This window comes from Phyllobates terribilis, unplaced genomic scaffold, assembly GCF_046119375.1.
Source record: "Phyllobates terribilis strain yellow unplaced genomic scaffold, ASM4611937v1 Scaffold_9__5_contigs__length_417890890, whole genome shotgun sequence".
Classification (NCBI taxonomy): domain Eukaryota; kingdom Metazoa; phylum Chordata; class Amphibia; order Anura; family Dendrobatidae; genus Phyllobates; species Phyllobates terribilis.
Window position 1 is genome coordinate 119356903 of NW_027362769.1, and position 20799 is coordinate 119377701.

General features: G+C 44.0%; 1 protein-coding gene across 2 annotated transcripts in view; it reads left to right on the forward strand.

The window, feature by feature from the left end:
- STK39 (serine/threonine kinase 39) overlaps positions 1–20799 on the forward strand; it is a 438417-nt gene that overhangs the window by 335096 nt on the left and 82522 nt on the right. For both annotated transcript variants that reach the window (XM_073647007.1, XM_073647008.1), the window contains exon 16: positions 18194–18262. In XM_073647007.1, coding sequence (XP_073503108.1) covers positions 18194–18262 — 69 coding nt within the window. The remainder of the gene's footprint in view (positions 1–18193; positions 18263–20799) is intronic.

The window sequence follows — 20799 nt, forward strand, 5'->3', positions numbered from 1 at the left end:
TAGACCAAGTCCCACACACCGCTAGAAGCCCAAATATTTTTTCAGAGCTAGATGCAGAAAAAAATTATATTCAATTTGCAACCTGCTGGAGGTCAGTATAGAAGGACTAATAGAACAAGTCCCACACACTGCTAGAAGCCCAAATATTTTTTCAGAGCTAAATGAAGAAAAAAATTATTTTTAATTTGCAACCTGATGGAGGTCAGTATAGATGGACTAATAGACCAAGTCCCACACACTGCTAGAAGCCCAAATATTTTTTCAGAGCTAGATGCAGAAAAAAATTATATTCAGTTTGCAACCTGATGGAGGTCAGTATAGATGGACTAATAGAATGATGCTATGCCCAAAAGATTTTACTTCACTAGGTGCAGTAAAAAAATTGGTATTCTATACACAGGTGGTATATCTTGCAACACAGATAGGCTACTCCACTGACTAACACACTCTGCAATAGGCCAAAAAGGATTAGCTTTGCTAGATTCTGCCAAATGCTGTGAAAAAAACTTGCACAGCACTGGCACAGACCTGCCTGGCAAAAACTGATAGGAACTGATGTAACCTAGTCCTGAAAAGGACTCCAATTACAATTAGTCTTTACTCCCACAATCTATCTATTTAAGAGCACAGACCTGCCTGATAAAAGTCGTAGGAAATGCTGTAACCTAGTCCTTAAAAGGACTGCAATCACAACTATTCCCTACTCCCAAGCTATCTGTATATTTGTGCGAAAATTGGCTTGAAATTAACAAGGTATAGCGCACACAGCAACAGCGGTGCCGTCTAACACGCAGCTGCAGCAGTGAGAAAATGGTGGCGACGGGGAAAATGGCTTGGTCTTATAGGGCAAGGACATGTGACATACACTGCCAATCACACATGCCCTTGCTTGTGTGAAAAAAAGCACTTCGCTCCGTGTGTGCGCTGCTGATAGGCTGACAGATTGCACCTCCCCACTGCAAATGCGGGAAAGAGAAAAAAAAATGGAGATCTTCATTGTTCCTGCAGAGATCCATCCCCTGCCCCTCCCCCCGCCCCGCTGTACACTCAAACTGCGTATTAACATTAATTTTCATCATTACTGAGAAAAAATCCAGTTATGATTTTGGTGCACGAACAGTTATCGAACATAACCTCGAACAGCCGAATTTTTCTCAAATTGTTCGTGTTCGCCGACCGGCTCGAACACCGCCCAAAACAGCTCGAATTTGAGATTGGCGAACAGTTCGAGTAGAACAACGCTCATCTCTACTGATGACACAAAGCTAGGAGGGATAGCTAATACTAGAGAAGAGAGAGAGAGGATTCAAAAAGACCTAAATAAACTGGAGCAGTGGGCAGCAACCAACAGAATGGTTTTTAACAGGGAAAAATGCAAAGTACTACATCTGGGCAATAAAAATGAAAAAAGCATATACAGAATGGGAGGAATAGAGCTAAGCAACAGTACATGTGAAAAAGACTTAGGTATACTAATAGATCATAGACTGAACATGAGTCAACAGTGTGATGCAGCAGCAAAAAAGGCAAATACAATTCTGGGATGTATTAACAGAAGCATACAGTCTAGATCACGTGAAGTCATTATCGGTCTTTACTCCTCTTTGGTCAGACCTCATCTGGAATACTGTGTACAGTTTTGGGCACCACATTTTAAAAAAGACATAGACAAACTGGAGCAAGTTCAGAGAAGAGCGACCAGAATGGTGACTGGTCTGCAAACCATGTCCTATGAGGAACGGTTACAGGATTTGGGAATGTTTAGCTTGCAAAAAAGAAGACTGAGAGGAGACTTAATAGCTGTCTACAAATATGTCAAGGGCTGTCACATTGTAGAAGGATCATCTTTATTCTCATTTGCACAAGGAAAGACTAGAAGCAATGGGATGAAACTAAATGGGAGGAGACACAGATTAGATATTAGAAAAAACTTTTTGACAGTTAGGGTGATTAATGAGTGGAACAGGCTGCCACGAGAGGTGGTGAGTTCCCCTTCAATGGACGTCTTCAAACAGAGGCTGGACAGACATCTGTCTGAGATGATCTAGTGAATCCTGCTTTGAGCAGGGGGTTGGACCAGATGACCCAGGAGGTCCCTTCCAACTCTACCATTCTATGATTCTATGATTCACTGCAAAGTCCCTGGCAACCCAGTTCCACCCCCTCTTCAACTTCTGACCCAGCTGCTCCTCTGCCAGGGACTTTGCAGTGATGTAGAATTGTAGTTCTAATGGTGACTCATGCAGGGAAAAGAGATCTCCTGTTTCCACATAGAGCTTAGAAGGATTCAGCTAGCCTGTTTTTAATCATGTTATGTCACAGACCTAATAGAAAAGAGAAGAATTAACTGGGTAAAAGTGTAAAACGATTAATTGTCAGTACACAGTGCTATATAATATGATGACTGCAATATATTCAAAGGATAAAAACTTTGATGGGAGGAGGAGGAGTGCTTCTTTAATATTGCTCTTCATAAGGGCCAAAGGAACTTTATGCCCCCTTAGGATTCAGGGCTCTGGTGCGATTGCAACCCCATGCATCAGTATAATTATAGCCTTGATGAGAATAGCCCTTTAAGGCTGACCCTTATGTAGGACATTAATTGATGGAAACCTGAAGATATATGTTGTAAAGACTCGTGCATAGTTGTATTTCAGCCCATGTGTGTATGGATATTTGTCTCCGCTGCGGGAGTCAGCGGGTTCTGTGCAGTTAATGTAAGATAGAAATGAGAAATTGAAGCAGCTGTCTGGCAAAGCATTTCAATTTGTGGGAAATATTTTCTGAAGCTTTTTCAGTATCAAAGGAAACAGATTTTGTCCCAGAGTTCCTGTGTGAGCGTCCTCAGGGGAACAGTGTGTCACACAACAGTGCCGATTTTGGAAACAAATTGTCCATTTCATATAATATTCAGGATGCTTGGAGTATGGCGCGGCTCAAACAACGTTCTGCGTTCTGTAGAGTAATATACTTGGGGGTTATTTTGGCAGCTAAAACATTGATAAGCAAAAGCTCCTCTAAAATTGAATATTAGTGAACATATGCTGTTAGTAAAGATGGATGAACACATAACATTGTAATTGTTATAACCTGCCGACAATCTAATGCCTAAACTGGGATTGGGAAATTGCTGCCAGATAGTGAATTGATGTCAGCAAAAGAAAAATTAGCTTGACTGCTTATCTTGTTCCTTTAGATTACAAAACTACGAGGTAAAACCTAAGATAAAAAAAATGAGCAAATACCCTGTAATAAGTAAGTAAATAGTAATAGTATATAAAAATAACATGGGGTAGTTGGTTATAATAGTTTTGATCAAAGAAACGTAAAAGCCACCACCCCGCGACAAGGTGCACCCAATCGGGACGGTACCTAACTCTTGTAGTTCACCTCACTATGTGTCAGCAGACCTCAAAATAGATAAGGGCAGAGTAGGACCTGGGTCCCGACACACCTGCCCGTGGAAAGCTATATAGACAAAATGAACAGCCTAAAATAGGGGAGCCACACCCCTATATGAGCCAAAACCAGGTGAGGAACAATCAGAAAAAAGGTATAATAGAACAAGTCCCCAATTCTGCATTAATCACCCACTTCCGGTTTTGTCTCCCACTCCTGAGAAAAAATACTGAGCGAATACTGATGGGGCCGTGGCCTAACAGTCACTCTGTCTCCCTCACTTGTGTTTAAGCATGGCACACTATAGATAGACTATTAACATACTTCGTATTGCATTGTATACCACCTCTATTTATGTTTGGATCTGTGTGACATAATTCCTTCATGTGGTATCTTGTGGAATGCATTTTACATATTCTGTAATTATTGTCAAATGTTAATTGGAAGTTCAGACAGAACTTTAGAAAGATACATTTAAGTTGTCTATGTCAGATCAAACTTAAGGTCCTTAATAGCGCGCACACTGTAGTGTGCACACAGTGCCGCTCCTGCTGCGGCTCTGTGGTGCCCACTATTAAACAGCTTGAATATTCACTATTTCCCATAGGAGTGAATTGTAGTGAATATTCATGGTCTTTAATAGCGGCAACACATGACCACCAGCGCAGCAGGAGCCGCACTGTGGGTACAGTGTGCGCGCTATTAAGGAAAATGAATATTCACTGCTCTCCATGCCCCCACGCCCCCCACTACCCACAGCCATAGCATACATATATACTCGCACTATAAGACACCCCCCCCACTTTCCTCCAAAATTTTGGAGGAAAAAAGTGTGTCTTATAGTCAAGCCTATTTGCCTGTATCATTTGAGTAAGCATATTGGAGAAGGATTGCCGGTCCCTATACGGACCGTCTTGGTGGTCATTGTTAGCCGATCTGCACTTTTTAACTGTTTTTAATCGTGTTGTTTCATTGTTCATCAATAACATTTATATATTTTTAGTATTATTCGTGATCCAGATTATTTGTATACACAGTTCTTGTTCTCTTTTGACTATGTGGTTATGCACAAAGGATAGCGGGTTCAAAGTCTTATGGATGTTTCTTTTGCAGTACAAAACATTTTCACTACACAGTATCCTTCCTCTGTAGTCTACTCCAGGGCCAATGAGGCTCACTGTTTCGCCCTACTTCGTCACAACTCAGCTTCTATGCCACAGTCCTGATCAGCAAGTCTCTACTCGCTCAGTGGTTCCGTGTCCTATTTCTTCCACTACTGGCACCCTGGATATACCACTCTGGACCCCCAACCAGTCCCACGAACTCAGTCCTGTTTAGGCCCGTTATTTTCAGCATTTGCAAACTCAGGGTTTCTCATGACTCTGCATCCTACTCAAAGACCCCTTTCCCGAAAGCCACTCTGTCTCGTAGATTACTTCAGGATCTTGCTATTCTTGTTCTCAAGTCTACTTTCCTTTTGTGGATAACCCCAACAGCAGTACTGCTCGCTTTACTCTCCAAGCCCTATCTAACTATCTACAGGAAGCAGTCTCTTTCCCTAACACTAATTCCCTCCCACTATGGGCTAGTCCCAAAATTAACTATCTTGTCTTACCCTAACGTCACTATCTAAACTACAGTCAACTATCTATCCCTATTCTACCTATCCTATACACTATGTCCTACACTGTACATTACTTATCACGCTGTCCATTATACATTATACACAGTATTTACAAAAGACATATACGACACTATACACATTACATAGTACCACACAATGTTATTGGTGTCTTCAGGGGCAGGAACGCGACAGCACAGTCAACCATCCTTACACATGTCCTGTTTGAGAAAGGTTTACAAATACATTATCCTCTGACCTTTTGACTGGAAACTGGCAACTTCTCTAAATGTGTTTTCTTTAAATAACAGCCAGACTTGAGTAAATCATGTAGGCAGCCTTAAGTAGTTTCTGCTTTTATTGCTTACAATTCAAAACATACTCTAAAGCATAATCAATTTACTATATCAGATGCTTGCACAAGAGATCGAGCTAAAAGTCCAATAATACCAGGGTAGATAGTAGGAGACCACCTGCACCAGAACGCCAGACTTTCCGGTACTAGACATTAAGAAATGTTTATTCATTGAACCACACCATCAAAATCAAAATATATTATTTTAGAAGGAAGAAACTCAGTAAACGTGTATGTATTCTGATCAGTTATTCCAGAATTTCCAGCTCTCCAGAAATCCTGTTTCTGCCTGTTCTCCCATACACCACTGAATATATTACATTCTCAAGTCTGTATTTTCATAAGGAAAATCATATTTGTAGCATGTTTATACAAAGATATGGGAAATCTCAGCTTTATAAGCACTGCAGTAACTTAGAGATGGATTTAAATTTGGTATTTTTAAAATATTATACAAAAATCATTTTATTGGTGGAGGAGGGTGGTTAGGAACCAGGCGCAGATTATGGCTTTAATCATTCTGTTGTGCGGCAAATGAATGCAAAAATGGCCTCTCGTTAGTCTTAGTTCACATGGACGGATATTGTCATGGCAACAAGATAACGGGACAAATCACAGGTGCCTGAATAATTGGTGTTTCGTGTTATAAAATGTTAGTGGCGACTCATATGGAAATAGGCATCTTCAAATACTGTGCAACCAACAGCATTTTTTTAGACTGAGCAAGGCAAGGAAGTTCATTTAAATGGGGTTAAAACTCCTAATAGTTCTTCATGTAGGAGGCGAAAAGCAGGTGAAATCTATATAGGTTGATGGTCATACTACTTTTAGAATGAAGAGCATGCAAAAAGCCACTTCAGAAAGGAAGACAACTTGAACTGTAGCGCCACATATCGGAAGTACCGGTAGTAATCCTAAAAGTCAATATCGACCCTTCAACGAGCCTTGCCAAATAACGTAGGATAAGAAGCCAAAGCAGAAACTAAAAATAAGAAGTTATAAACCACCTTTATGGGAGGTGTCCTTTGGTTGTTTCCTTAACTTGAAGTGTCCTAGGTTCTCTGCCATCAATGATGCATAACACCCTCTCTCTGCTCTTGAGTGATAGGTCTAGCGGTCTTCTGGATGGATGCCCAGGACATTTCATAGTAAGAGAATACCCAACAGATACAGTGGCATGTAAAAGTTTGGGCACCCCTGGTCAGAATTACTGTTATTGTGAACAGTTAAGCAAGTTGAAGATGAAATGATCTCTAAAAGGCCTAAAGTTAAAGATGACACATTTCCTTTGTATTTTAAGCAAATATATATATATGCATATATATAGTCATTTTTGTACATTGTAAAAATTACAAACTTAGCCTCCTCTAATCTTGTGCCAAAAACAGCAGCCATGGGTTCTTCTAAGCAGCTGCCTAGCACTCTGAAAATGAAAATAGTGAAGGCCCACGGAGCAGGAGAAGGCTATAAGAAGAAAGCAAAGCGTTTTCAAGTTGCCCTTTCCTCAGTTCAAAATGTAATTAAGAAATGGCAGTTACAGGAACAGTGGAGGTCAAGATAAGGTCTGGAAGACCAAGCAAAACGTCAGTGCTCATAGGATTGCTAGAGGAGCATATCAGAACCCGAGCTTGACTTCAAAAGACCTTCAGAAAGATTTAGCAGACTCTGGAGTTGTGGTACATTGCTTGAGATACCTGCACAAATATGGCCTTCATTGAAGAGCAATCAGAAGAAAACCTCTCCTGTGTCCTCACCATAAAATTCAGCTTCATAAGTATGCAAAAGAACATCTAAACAAGCTTGATGCATTTTGGAAACAAGTCCTGTGTAACGATGCGGGTAAAATTGAACTCTTTGGCCATAATGATCAAAGGTATGTGTGGAAAATAAAGGGCACAGAAATTCAGAAAAAGAACATCTCGCTAACCATTAAGCATGGGGGTGGATCAATCATGCTTTGGAGTTGTGTTGCAGCCAATGGCAGGAGGGACACTTCACGGGTAGAGGGAAGAATGGATTCCATGAAATTTCAGAAAATTCTTGATGTAACACAACATCTGTAAAAAAGCTGAAGTTGAAAATAGGATGGCTTCTACAAATGGATATTGGTCCTAAACACACGTCAAAATCCATAATAGCCTACCTCAAAAGGTGCAAGCTGAAGGTTTTACAATGGCCCTCACAGTCCCCTGATCTGAACATCATTGAAAATCTGTGTCTAGACCTCAAAATAGCAGTGCATGCTAGACGGCCCAGGAATCTCACAGAACTGGAAGAATTTTCCAAGGAAGAATGGCTGAAAATCCCTCAAACAAGAATTGAAATACTCTTGCTACAAAAAGTGTTTGCAATCTGTGATACTTTCAAAAGGGGGTGTTACTAGGGTGCCCAGACTTTTGCATCGGTCCATTTTCCGCTTTGTAATTTTTAAAATGTAAAAAATGACTATTTTTTTTGTGTGTCTAAAATACAAAGGAAATGTGTCATTTTTAACTTTAGGCCTTTTAGACATCATTGTATCTTCAACTTGCTTAACTGTTCACAATAACAGTAATTTTTACCAGGGGTGCCCAAACTTTTACATGCTACTGTAGACTACTATTATAGGGATTGATAATGCTGTGAAACATTTATAGTTTGGTACTTTAACTTCGTGATCTACCAGAATGCCAGAACATGTGGAGACTGACATTTCTACTCATGAAAGTACACAAAAATCATCACAGTCCCCTAAGAGCTCTGAAAAGATTGACTAAACCTTTATTAAGGTTAAAGAAGTATTCTTATTTTATGCATTTATTATGGATCTACAGTATCCTCTGGTATCTTTGCCTACTGGGAGAATAGTTGTCCAGTGACCCCCATTTTCTTTACACCTTAATGGCGTGGTGGCCATGCTTGAGTGCAACTCTCTACATTGAGTTATATGGAACTTAAGGAATTGGATGATGATGGTCAACTAACCTGGTATTCTTGTAGGTGGAAATCACAGTGGTGGGGCCCAACTCGTGAGGCATGTATGACATTATCATTTGAATATGCCATAAATACCTAAAATAGAAACCTTTCTTCCAGGTTGGTGAAGATGAGTTATGGTGCGGTGAACACTTTTTTTTAGCACACCCTGGGTTCTCTGATACCTGTGGATGGACATTTGGACAGTAAGGCTTAGCTAAGCAAATTCATCCCTTCATAGCGGTTTTACAACCTATAACAGAAGGACAATGCACCATGCAACGTGGATCGTATAGTCGTGGATTGATTCCAAGAGCATGTCACTTCTCCGACCTTCGCAGCCCCCAGAGCTTCCTCCTATAGAGCGTCTTTAGGAGGACGTCAAACAGGCTGTTCAGAACATGGCAGTACCTCCATCTATTTGGAGATAACTACGAGAAGCTATACTGTCTTCTTGGACCAGTATTACTGTAGAACGCACCTTATAGAATCTATGCATGGACGAATGTCTTTGGTTCTAAAGTCCAAAAGAGGTCCAAGGGGCTACTAGGTGGATGTCTCTAATAAAGTGTCTGTTCAGAATATTTGGGGGCAAAAGGAAAATCAAATTTGTATTACAAAATTTTTTTATTTTACGACTAAGGATTTTTATTTATAAAGATGTTTAGATTAACTATACCTATATATATATATGTGTATATATATGACGCGCCCCTGGGCCTTCTGTGTCGTGCGGCATCGCGCGCACGGGGGCTTACCCGGAGCCGGATCAGATGGGGGTAGTAGTCTCGTGGCGGTAACCCGGTCCGTGCCCAGGGTGTCAAACTAAGTGTGTGGCAGTCTTGGTAGATGTTGTTTCTGTGTCGACTACGCCACCCGTTGATTTGCGGTCACAAGGCCGCCGCTGCAGAACAGTCCGCTGAGGCCGGTAGTATGGGTGCAGCGATGGTGGTATAACCCCCAACGGGAGGGGTATGGCCTCAGGGCAGCTGGTGCGGATGATGGGGGTAGTGATAGTGCAGAAAGGAGAGTCAGAGACGTGAGATGCAGTTTCAGGGTTTTTACTCACAGGTGTTCCTTCAGTCACTCTGGCCTTGAGTGACCACCCGAGTCGTGCTGCATCCACCAGGTGCTGGACTCGGCCAACCCCCAGGCAGTTCCGGAGCGTGGTCCTGAGCTTCCCTCTCTCTCTCTTTCTCCTGGCCGTCCCCACCAGGGATCCACCTTTGTCCGGTTCCCTTGGGCCTTCTATGGTAAAACCTTCTCTGGCTTTCCTGACCCTACTCTTGGTGTACCTTCCTGGTGGATGTGGTGAGGGTCGTGGCAAAGCTTGCCCACGACCTCCGGTTCCTGGTTAAGGGTTACTTTTGCCTCCGCCAGCTTGGGATCCGGTGCCCTCTTCTGCCAACCCTTCACCCTTTTTAGCTCACTCGTGGGATCTCAGGGTTCCCTCTTGGTCTTATGCCTCTGGGCCTTTCTTCCTCTTCCTCTCTGCTTCAGGCCTGGCCCTGGAGCTGGGCCCAGCCGGAGCCACAGCTCCCTGTCAGCCCTCCTGGCTGAACTCCTCCTCAGCACTCTCCTGACAGACTGACCCTATCTCTAGATGGTGCCCACCATATATACTCCCTCTATGTGTGAGCCCAGGTGACCAGCACCCAATGGGCTCCTATCTCTATGCCCAGAGCCCCTCCCCTATCTGCCCCTACACTACTGGGATGTTCCACCCCCCCTCCCACTCCAGCCAGGGACAGACGCTGTCGTACCTGCACATCTGCTTGTTGGGAGTACCGTAGTTCTGTCCCCCGGAAATGGGATGTATGTAGTGCATGCAGCCTACTGAGCTCAGTCCCACACTCCATCCTTACCCGGGAGTGGAATACCACACCTCTGGTTTGAGGTGCAATACCCCTGTAGCAGCCGAGTCCTCAGGGTGCTACATTCCCCCCTGGTAAATCACAGCACGTCCTCGGGCTGTAAAAGAATAAAACATACCAAAACATACAAACTTTTTAAAACATACACCAACATATAAAACATTATAAACATTATCAGATTCTAGCAATATAAACTTTTTCATATAAAACTCTTTTATATAAAATGTTCTTGAGCTTCTGGCCACTGTTCACTTGTGACCAGGTAAAGTGCCACAGTCACTGGGAGGAAAACAGTAATCCTCCTATAAAACCGGTAGGGGGCGCCTTAGGAAGCGCAACTATTTACAAGGGTATGGCCGCTCTCAGTCCTCGGCCAGTGGGAATAAGGGATGGCTGCTCACAGTCCTCAGCCTGGTTAGGGATAGGGACACACGGGTAACAGTTTGCTGGTCCCTACGGGGACTATACTTTACTGGTAACAGTTCTTGTACCCTTACGGGTAACTATTTACAGCTTCACTGTACCGTACTTTAATAACGGCATCCTCCTGCTCCTTCTTGAGGGTAATCTTCAGACCCGTCCGGGTCCTCCTGACCTTCCTCAAACCGCAGCTCCTCCTCAGTCAATCTGTGCACATGGAGAGCATATGGACCTTTGGCACATTGATGCCGGGTGAAGGTGACCTCATCACCCAGGTAAAGATCACGTCCTCTGTGTCCCTCCCGCAGATGGCTCTCGACGTCCCTGCGGGTGACAAAGACGTCGCCGGGGGTTCTGTGGTCCCGGATAAAACCCCAACCGTGCTGCAGTTGAAACTTGATTACGGTCCCGGTGGCGCGGGGACCATGGGCTGCACGGGGGTTTCGTCTGGTCCGGCTTTTCTGTTCCGCACTCTGTACTTGCAGCCGCTCCTCGCGGACCCGCCTCTCTCGCCGTTCCCGGTCGAAGACCTCCAGCTGTTGCCGGCAGCACTCTGCTCGCTGGGCTGCGGCCGCCCGAGTCTCATGGGTGAACCCAATGAGGTTTTCTCCGGTGGGGTCCCATTCGAACTGCGCCTCCTCCAACGGGAGTGGGGTGATCTTGGCGGGCACCGGAGCCGGAATCAGGGGCTCACACAGAGGCCTTTCCTTCCGGAGTCGGGGATGGAGGTACTCCGGTGGCCACTCAAAGGGCTGCCCATCCGGGCAAGTGTGCTGGGCGAACAGGTCTTCACCCAAGGGTAGCACGGTGGCGGTTGAGGGCGCGATGGTCGTAGCGGCGCCCGGATTCACCAGGCCTTGCGACCAGGCCAGTGGCACTCTAAAGGTAAAGGGCACTGTGGAGACGGCGGCGCCCGGGGGCACTCGACCTTGTGACCAGGCCAGTGACTTGGTGGAGATAGAGGGCTCTGTTGGAACTGCGGCGCCCGGGGGTACTCGGCCCTGCGACCAGGCCGGAGGCGTCTCCTGCTTGGCCGCGCTCGGGGTTGAGGCGCGTGACGTCACAGGGGGCGTGGCCGCGGCTCCTGCTTGAGGCCTAGTCTGGAGCGGTGGCGGTGCAGCGACGGGCACGGTAGGGGGAATTTCGGGCTCTGCGACGGGGAGCTGGGGCAGGCTCACGGTTTCTAGGCTTGGGGTAGTGACGTCCCCTTTACCTGCCTCCGTCTCTTCAGCTCCTTCCACGGCGTCGTCTCCGGCCTTCATTCCTCCTGCACCATCCTCAGAGGTGGTCAGACTCCTCGTCTCGGGTGGCGTGCTCCGCTGGCGGGTTCCAGCCTGCTGGGCCATCTCCCTACTCCACTCAGTCAGCGTTTCTCGCTGCACCTGGGCCATCCTCCGTGCGAGGCCCTCCAGCGCGGTCTGTGCACGCTCCCGGTCTCGGGGGAGCTGTGCCAAGATCTCCACCAGGTCTTGTGGGGTGGTGGCTTGCAACAGGCTCCTGACCACAGGGTCGGTGCTGCCTGACTCTCCCTCCATCTCCGGGTGCGACCTCCCCAGACTCCTCCAGGCTGCACCCATCCTCTCTCTTTTGTTCTTGATCCGCCCATACTGAGGGCGGTCCTGGGGCAACTTGGTGATTGTCAGTTCCAGGGGCAGTCCCCCCACGCTGATGGACATCTCTATCATTGCAGTCTCTGCTGGTGGGGGCGGTCCTTGCTTTTGGCGCTCTTCTGGGACCAGGCCCACGATGGGAGGTCGTCTCTTACCACCCTCTGGCACGCCCATAATGGCGTCCGCTCTGCCAGGGCAGGAAATCTTCTCAGATGGCGGGAACCGTCTCCCAATGGCGGGAAACTCCGTGGACGGCGGGAAAAGACTGCAGATGGCGGGCAAACGGCGGGAAACGATCCAAGATGGCGTCCGATGGCGGGGACCCTCTGGAATTGGCGGGAGACTCCTTTTTACGGTAAATGTGAACTTCTCTTCAGGCACGCAGTACCCGTCGGTTGCGGGCACGTAATCCTGCCGACTACGCCAAAGTTGACGCGCCCCTGGGCCTTCTGTGTCGTGCGGCATCGCGCGCACGGGGGCTTACCCGGAGCCGGATCAGATGGGGGTAGTAGTCTCGTGGCGGTAACCCGGTCCGTGCCCAGGGTGTCAAACTAAGTGTGTGGCAGTCTTGGTAGATGTTGTTTCTGTGTCGACTACGCCACCCGTTGATTTGCGGTTACAAGGCCGCCGCTGCAGAACAGTCCGCTGAGGCCGGTAGTATGGGTGCAGCGATGGTGGTATAACCCCCAACGGGAGGGGTATGGCCTCAGGGCAGCTGGTGCGGATGATGGGGGTAGTGATAGTGCAGAAAGGAGAGTCAGAGACGTGAGATGCAGTTTCAGGGTTTTTACTCACAGGTGTTCCTTCAGTCACTCTGGCCTTGAGTGACCACCCGAGCCGTGCTGCATCCACCAGGTGCTGGACTCGGCCAACCCCCAGGCAGTTCCGGAGCGTGGTCCTGAGCTTCCCTCTCTCTCTCTTTCTCCTGGCCGTCCCCACCAGGGATCCACCTTTGTCCGGTTCCCTTGGGCCTTCTATGGTAAAACCTTCTCTGGCTTTCCTGACCCTACTCTTGGTGTACCTTCCTGGTGGATGTGGTGAGGGTCGTGGCAAAGCTTGCCCACGACCTCCGGTTCCTGGTTAAGGGTTACTTTTGCCTCCGCCAGCTTGGGATCCGGTGCCCTCTTCTGCCAACCCTTCACCCTTTTTAGCTCACTCGTGGGATCTCAGGGTTCCCTCTTGGTCTTATGCCTCTGGGCCTTTCTTCCTCTTCCTCTCTGCTTCAGGCCTGGCCCTGGAGCTGGGCCCAGCCGGAGCCACAGCTCCCTGTCAGCCCTCCTGGCTGAACTCCTCCTCAGCACTCTCCTGACAGACTGACCCTATCTCTAGATGGTGCCCACCATATATACTCCCTCTATGTGTGAGCCCAGGTGACCAGCACCCAATGGGCTCCTATCTCTATGCCCAGAGCCCCTCCCCTATCTGCCCCTACACTACTGGGATGTTCCACCCCCCCTCCCACTCCAGCCAGGGACAGACGCTGTCGTACCTGCACATCTACTTGTTGGGAGTACCGTAGTTCTGTCCCCCGGAAATGGGATGTATGTAGTGCATGCAGCCTACTGAGCTCAGTCCCACACTCCATCCTTACCCGGGAGTGGAATACCACACCTCTGGTTTGAGGTGCAATACCCCTGTAGCAGCCGAGTCCTCAGGGTGCTACATATATATATATATGTATATAAAATTTTATATAACGCGACAAGTCAGGGATTTAATATTTCCATCTTTAAGAGCGTTAATATTCTTTTAAAGCTAAAGGGCTCTTATCTTATTTTAGATTGTTTAGATCCATTTATGTAACCAATATTGTATTAAAAGCTGAAAGCAAGACAACACCACTAGCGCTCAGTAACCCCTCTCCGAAATGTCCTATTATTACTTTATTGTATTATTGTGAAGTGTACGATTTGTTACCGTAGATAAGAAGGGCACTTACATTAATACATTATGCAACAACCTCTCCATATCCAGGTTTTATACTACAGCATAAGTAGATAGTAAAACAGATTTTGGAACATTGAAGTGAAAGCTTCTGCATTATTCATGCACACAACATACTTTCAATTTTAGTTTTTGTTCTTAACCTTTTTTTTGCTTTTTACAAGGTAGATCAGTTATAAACTCATATGTGAGGATCTTAATGGTGTGATTGAAACCGATAAGTGGATAATTGTGTTGGCAGTAAGGCTGGCATCCCACGGTAGGGCAGCTTCGTGTGACAGACAGCTGTGGCCACCAATGAGTGCATTAGTTTGCTGTACCACTGAGGTGTCACCTGCAAACTTTTGTGCACATTTACCCCTTTTGGCCAAGGGGGCTGCACTACTGCAACGGGTAATGCATCATATGAGCGCTGCCTAAAAAAAAGTTAATGAAATATTCGATGTCAACAAAGAACCAATGCTCTAAACCGTACCTCCTCTGCTACTTCCATTATTTAGACATCAACTAAAGATGACCATAGTCTTCCACTTTTGGTCAAATACAGCTCCGGTATTTCCACTGTTACCAACATTGCGTTGGTACTTCATGGATTATTATTTGCCCTCCCGAGCGCCGCCCATCAGTTTTTGGATGAAGTTGGCTTAGAGGGGTATTCCCATCTCCAAGAACCTATCCCAATATGTAGTAGGTATAATAATAATAATATTAGCAAATACCTCCAATTAGAAATCTAGTATAGTTTTTCTGATTCCCTGTGTCTCTTTCCTCATGTGCAGGCATTGCAGGACCTTAGGTATCCATGGTTACGACCACTGATATAGTGACAGTTAGTTAGCTATTTGCTAGTGGTCGCAACCATGGATACCTAAGGTCCTGCAATGCCTGCTCATTAGAAGAGACATAGTGAATCAGAAAAACTATAATACATTTCTAATTGGAGATATTTGCTAATATTATTATTATTACACCTACTGCATATTGGGATAAGATCTTGGAGATGGAATACCCTTTTAAGACCCATCTTTTCTTAGTCTAGAATTCTGTACACAATTGATTCTGAAATTTCATAACCGTTCCGGCAAATTCAGGACAGTTGGAATATATACATTCCTGATGGGGACAGAGGTTTCAGTTGCTTATCAGGATGAAAACAAAAGAAACAGACATGTTGAAATTCAACATGGTGGAATCCTCTATTCATCAAAATATTCTGTTGCAGAAAATTTTGGAATACCCCCATACACATTGGATGGACATCCGGTCCCATGTTTGGTCAGCTCATTTGCTTATTGTCAAGGAGGAAGGGACCCTTTTAATGGAAATGCATTGTTCAAATTCTCTTTGCTTTCAAAATGCCTTCTCTAACTTGACATATACAGGATTACCTTATCTGGGCTTATCCATTGTAATGCCCATTTTCTTTAGTGCATTGAAAATGTTTTATGATGTTTTGCATCAGGTTCCAAAGTTTGCTGATTGTGTTATGAAGGAACATTTTTAAAAGGGTAGCAATAAGTATGAAATATGGCCGCCTTGTTACCTCACATATTGCTTGTAACTAGCTCTTAAGACTGGTAAATCTGTCACTTCATGAATAAGTTAAGCCTACACATGGCCATTTTGGCCATGGATCTCCCCACAAACCTTCAGCAAAATCTTTATAAACAACAAGAAGATTTTGATGACGATTCCCCATCTGCTGATTGAAAGGGGAGAAATACGCAAGCAAAAATAGACATGTGAATCTTAAAATCTGCAACATTTGTTCAATTTGAATTCAATTGGAAGAAAAATGCTTCAAATACGTTTTGAATAACCTTTCTATTTCAATGGAAAATCTTCTTTGCTGTTCATACATCATTTTTTGTCAGCGCAAAATGTCACTTCTTTGAGTCAAATTCCTTTTGGAATCTGCTTAAAACTTGACATTATGAAGTCAAAACGCTGCAAAAATAAAAAAAAAAATACTTCAAAAACAAAAAATACAGCTTCCTGATGTGAATTCCTCTTGAAAAACATGTCCAATTTTTCATCTCTATGTTCTCTCTCCTACACTTTAACTCTGCAAATTTTCTTTTTCAAATTCTAATAAAACCTTGCTGAGTAATCATGTAAACAATTCTGGACTATATTTTCTTACGTCTCCTCCCGTATCTCTGTCTACCATCCTAGCCCTCCTCTCCATTCCACTAATGACCTTACATTAACATCTACTATAATCCGAACCTCCTACTCCCGTCTCCATGACTTCTCTTGTGCTGCACCAGTTTTCTGGAATGCGCTATCCCAGACTGTCCGATAAATTCCAAATATCCACATTTTCAAATGTGACCTAAAAACACTTTTTTTTAGAGTAGCCTATCGCCTCCCCTCACTAATCTAACGAACTATCCCCTGTTCTCTCTTCCACACACTCAGTAGCACTTTGTACTTGTTCTGGTGACCGGCTGATACAGTGTTAATTTGAATGCTCTCATTTATTACACTGATGGCTGGACCGTATATGACAAGCACTTTTCTTTTTACCTTTTACCTTCCGTATCTCCCCTATTTCCTCATATATTGTAACTTTGCGAGCAGGGCACTCTCTCCTCTTGGTATTTGTTAAAATGTGTTACTCCGTAATGTCTTTATTGTCTGTACAAGTCCCCTCTGTAATATAAAGTGCTGCGGAATATGTTGGCGCTATAGAAATAAAAATAATTATTATTATTAGATCTGCAACAAATTAACAATTCTTATCCTTATATCAGACAACTTGTATCATCGGGGACATTTTTTTTATTTTAAATACATGTATTTCAGGCTAAAAAAAATTTTACAATTGGGTTACATTAAAGATTTTACACCTTTTGGCGTTTACAAACTGTTTGTTTCCAACACATTTAACTTTGATGTGGTCTGTGGTTATAAATCATCTGAGAGGAGCTCAGAAAAAGTCAGATGAAAGAGTTACACACTCTCCCATCAAACTGTCGTAACAGGTTTCTGATCGATCCTCAATTAACTCATTCTGCATCCAGCAATAATCAGAGGATATACAGTCATGGCCAAAAGTGTTTACACCCTTGAAATTGTTCCAGAAAATTAAGTATTTCTCCCAGAAAGTTATTGCAATTACACATGTTTTGTTATACACATTTATTTCCTTTGTGTGTATTGGAACAACACAAAAAAACTGAGAAAAAAGGCAAATTGGACATAATGTCACACAAAACACCAAAAATGAGCCGGACAAAATTGTTCGCACTTTCCAAAATTGTAAGTAAACAGCTTTCTTTCAAGCATCAAGCTTTTTGATTATGTTGCTCACCCGTGGACAAAGGAACATCAAGATTTCTGGAGATGGACTTGACTTGTAACCTTGAGATTGTTGATATTTTTCAACAATTTTGGTTCTCAAGTCCTCAGACAGTTCTCTTCTTCTCTTTTTGTTCTCCATGCTTAGTGTGGCACACACAATGCAAAGATTGAGTCAACTTCTCCCCTCTTTATTTGGTTTCAGGTGTGATTTTCATATTGCCCACACTTGTTCCTTGCCACAGGTGAGTTTGAAAGAACATCACATGCTTGAAGCAAAGCTGTTTACCAACAATTTTGGAAAGTGACAACAATTTCGTCCTACCCATTTTTGGTGTTTTGCGTGAAATTATGTTCAATTTGCCTTTTTTCTCTGTTTTTGTATTGTTCCAATACACACAAATGAAATAAACATGTGTATGACAAAACATGTGTAATTGCAATAATTTTCTGGGAGAAATGCTTTATTTTCTGGAACAATTTTAAGGGTGCCAACACTTTCGGCCATGATTGTGCAAAATTTTTAATGAAACCCAATTTCAAAAATTATTTTTAGCCCCAATTATATGCATTTAATTAAAACAATTGTCCCCAAAGATTGTCAATCCCTTTAAGGTTCAACACAAATGCTGTGACTTTCTAAACCCAATCAGTGCGTTCTCATGTTCTGTCCTGAAGGCATTATTCATGTGTTATCTGTCTCTCTCCGCAGATACAGCAGATGGTGTTTCGCAGGAGCTCTTCTCGGCGGGCCTTGTGGATGGCCATGATGTAGTTATAGGTAAATGACATTTCTTTCTTGGAACTATTACATGATTACTTTAGCATTTCAAGGAAATAATTACATTTAACCTTCCTCATATCTCAGAGGATCCCGCCACCAGCTAATGCTTCCATAGATGTTTGCATGCGTGAAGTGCAAAAATAAGTACAGCTTTGCAGAATGAAAAATATATTTGCAATTATATTCTAATTATTGCTCCCATGCTCCTGACCGCCGGGCTATTTTACTTTTATTAGAAGCCGGGATCTTTTAAAGAGGAGACTTTTTTTTTTTTTCATGGATTCCCTAAACAGCGGATAGGTTAATCGTCATGATAATCTTTATGGTGTTTTCGTAATTTAATCTAGATGATACTGCAGAGATACGAGAGCGAAATGTGAAGATGGGAACTTTAAGTGTGTTGTGCTATTATGATGGGAGAGCAGAGTTGTTTGTACGTGCGCGGCCTCTCACCTGGGGTAGCGGAGCCGTACAGATAATTATTCGAGCAGCTTGGCTGTAATATCTTTTCTATGACTTTCCTCCTCCAGAATGAAGCTGCTATCCAACGTTCTAGCGGTAATTTTAATTAAGCTCTTCAAATACCTTTTTTTTTGCCAGATTTTTGCATCCCTTCCTGTTATAGTAAACTATTATGTGCTGTGCTCTTTTTGTTGTTTTGGTGATTTTTATTTTATTTTTTTAATGAAGTGTGAGATAAACAGACACGTAAATCACTTCTTCGTCTAATAAGCCGTCACATAGTAAAAACGATTGAGGGCTGAGGAAAATGCAACAAACTTGGCAGAACAATGTTTTGTTTTTTTACATGATTTTGGATCATGAAATGTAAAACTGCAGAACCTATGCAGGACATTTCTCTTCTGAGTTCAGACATTTGTCCCGCAGGCCTTCGCCTACTTTACTTTCTAATTCACTGTTAAATGGGTTGTCTCGCGAAAGATATTTATGGAATATTTACAGAATATGACATTAATTTCGGATAGATAAGGGCACCGCCTTTCCGGCCCATGTCCGACTACAGGAGAGTAGACAGGTGGCAGTTCATGCATGGCTTCTTTCCATTCATTGATGTGGTAGTTCTAAGTACAGAGAAGACACCACCTTTAATGGAGAAATTATGGCCACAAACAGCGTTCCCCTCTAAACTTTGCAATCCGGAAACGAAAAGTTTAGGAAAACATACTAATGAGGTCAACATGGCTAATAACTGATATATGTGTCTGCAGGATGTGGTCTTTTCTAAAGAGGTCATCTCAAATTCCCAAATGGGTAAAATTGCAAAGTGCTTGCAAAACAATTTACTGTCTGAAGAATGGAGGAATGTTTAATTTGCTACTTGACTAGGGTTGCCGGCCATTTCTGGCTGTTTTTTCTTAGACAAGGAATGCGCGCTTGCAAGCTGTTTCCTATACAGCTTGGAAGAGCAGCTCTGAATCTGGCCAGTTTTAGTGCCCTTGCACTCCTCCAATGCTGCAGGATCAAAGCTGCCTCTTCTAGCAGCCTGGAAGAGCGCACAGTTGAGACCATAACCATGCCATTGGTCAGAACTGTTAGTCTTTAAGATTACACCATCCTCCTGGAATTTGGAAGCCCGGGAGGCAGAGGAGTGGTACACTCCTGAAGAATGAAGATTACACAAGCTTTACCTTTATTATTTCCAGAGTTGATAGGACTCGCACCTATTTCAGGAAAGGAGGTCCCGTGATTATCCTGCCTGGCACACATGCTCAGTCATATACAGAACTTACATGAAAAGGGTTGTCTGGGCTTAAACTACAAGTCTGAAGTCACTGCAGACTTGTGAATCCTCACAACGCACATACCACACGCTGTGAGAATTCTCCAGTGCCGGGAGCAGAAGAGAAGTGACCACAAGAATGGGATTTGTATACATGCGGTCACATGCCAACTAGACTCTATCCAGCCTTACTCAATGGAAGTTGGAATGTGGCCGGAAGTATGCAAATCTTCAGCACCGGAGAATTCTCACAGCACGCCGTGCACGCGATGTGAGGATTCACAAGTATGCAGTCACATAGAGTAATTGTGGACTTGTAGTTTAAGCCTGGACAACCCCTTTAAAGTCAGTGGAGAGATATGCCCACGAGCTGTCACTTTTCCCCTGAGAGCAGTCCCTATATTCTAGAGGTGCGGCAGATCCCAGTGGTGGACCCATATTTCACAGACACTAATTGCATTAATTCTATAAGTGTGAAGGTTCATTTAGATTAGTCGATAATTGAAAAACAAATGTTGGAGAGATCACACAACGAATAATAAAAATGCTTGATTATCAGGTCATCATATATTTTATGCAGGCTGAAATATCATCATAATTGGCAGCACATCGCCCCCGTGAGAACAGGTGATGGTCCACCGATAAGTTGATACAACTGTACTAACGATCATTCTGTTCCCGTCAGTTTTCATAGACTGGTGTAAATTAGACAGTAAATCACCGCTGATTCCCTTGTCAATCAGAGCTTTTTAATGAGCCAAAATCGGCCACCCCAAATTGGGCTAAAATAGGG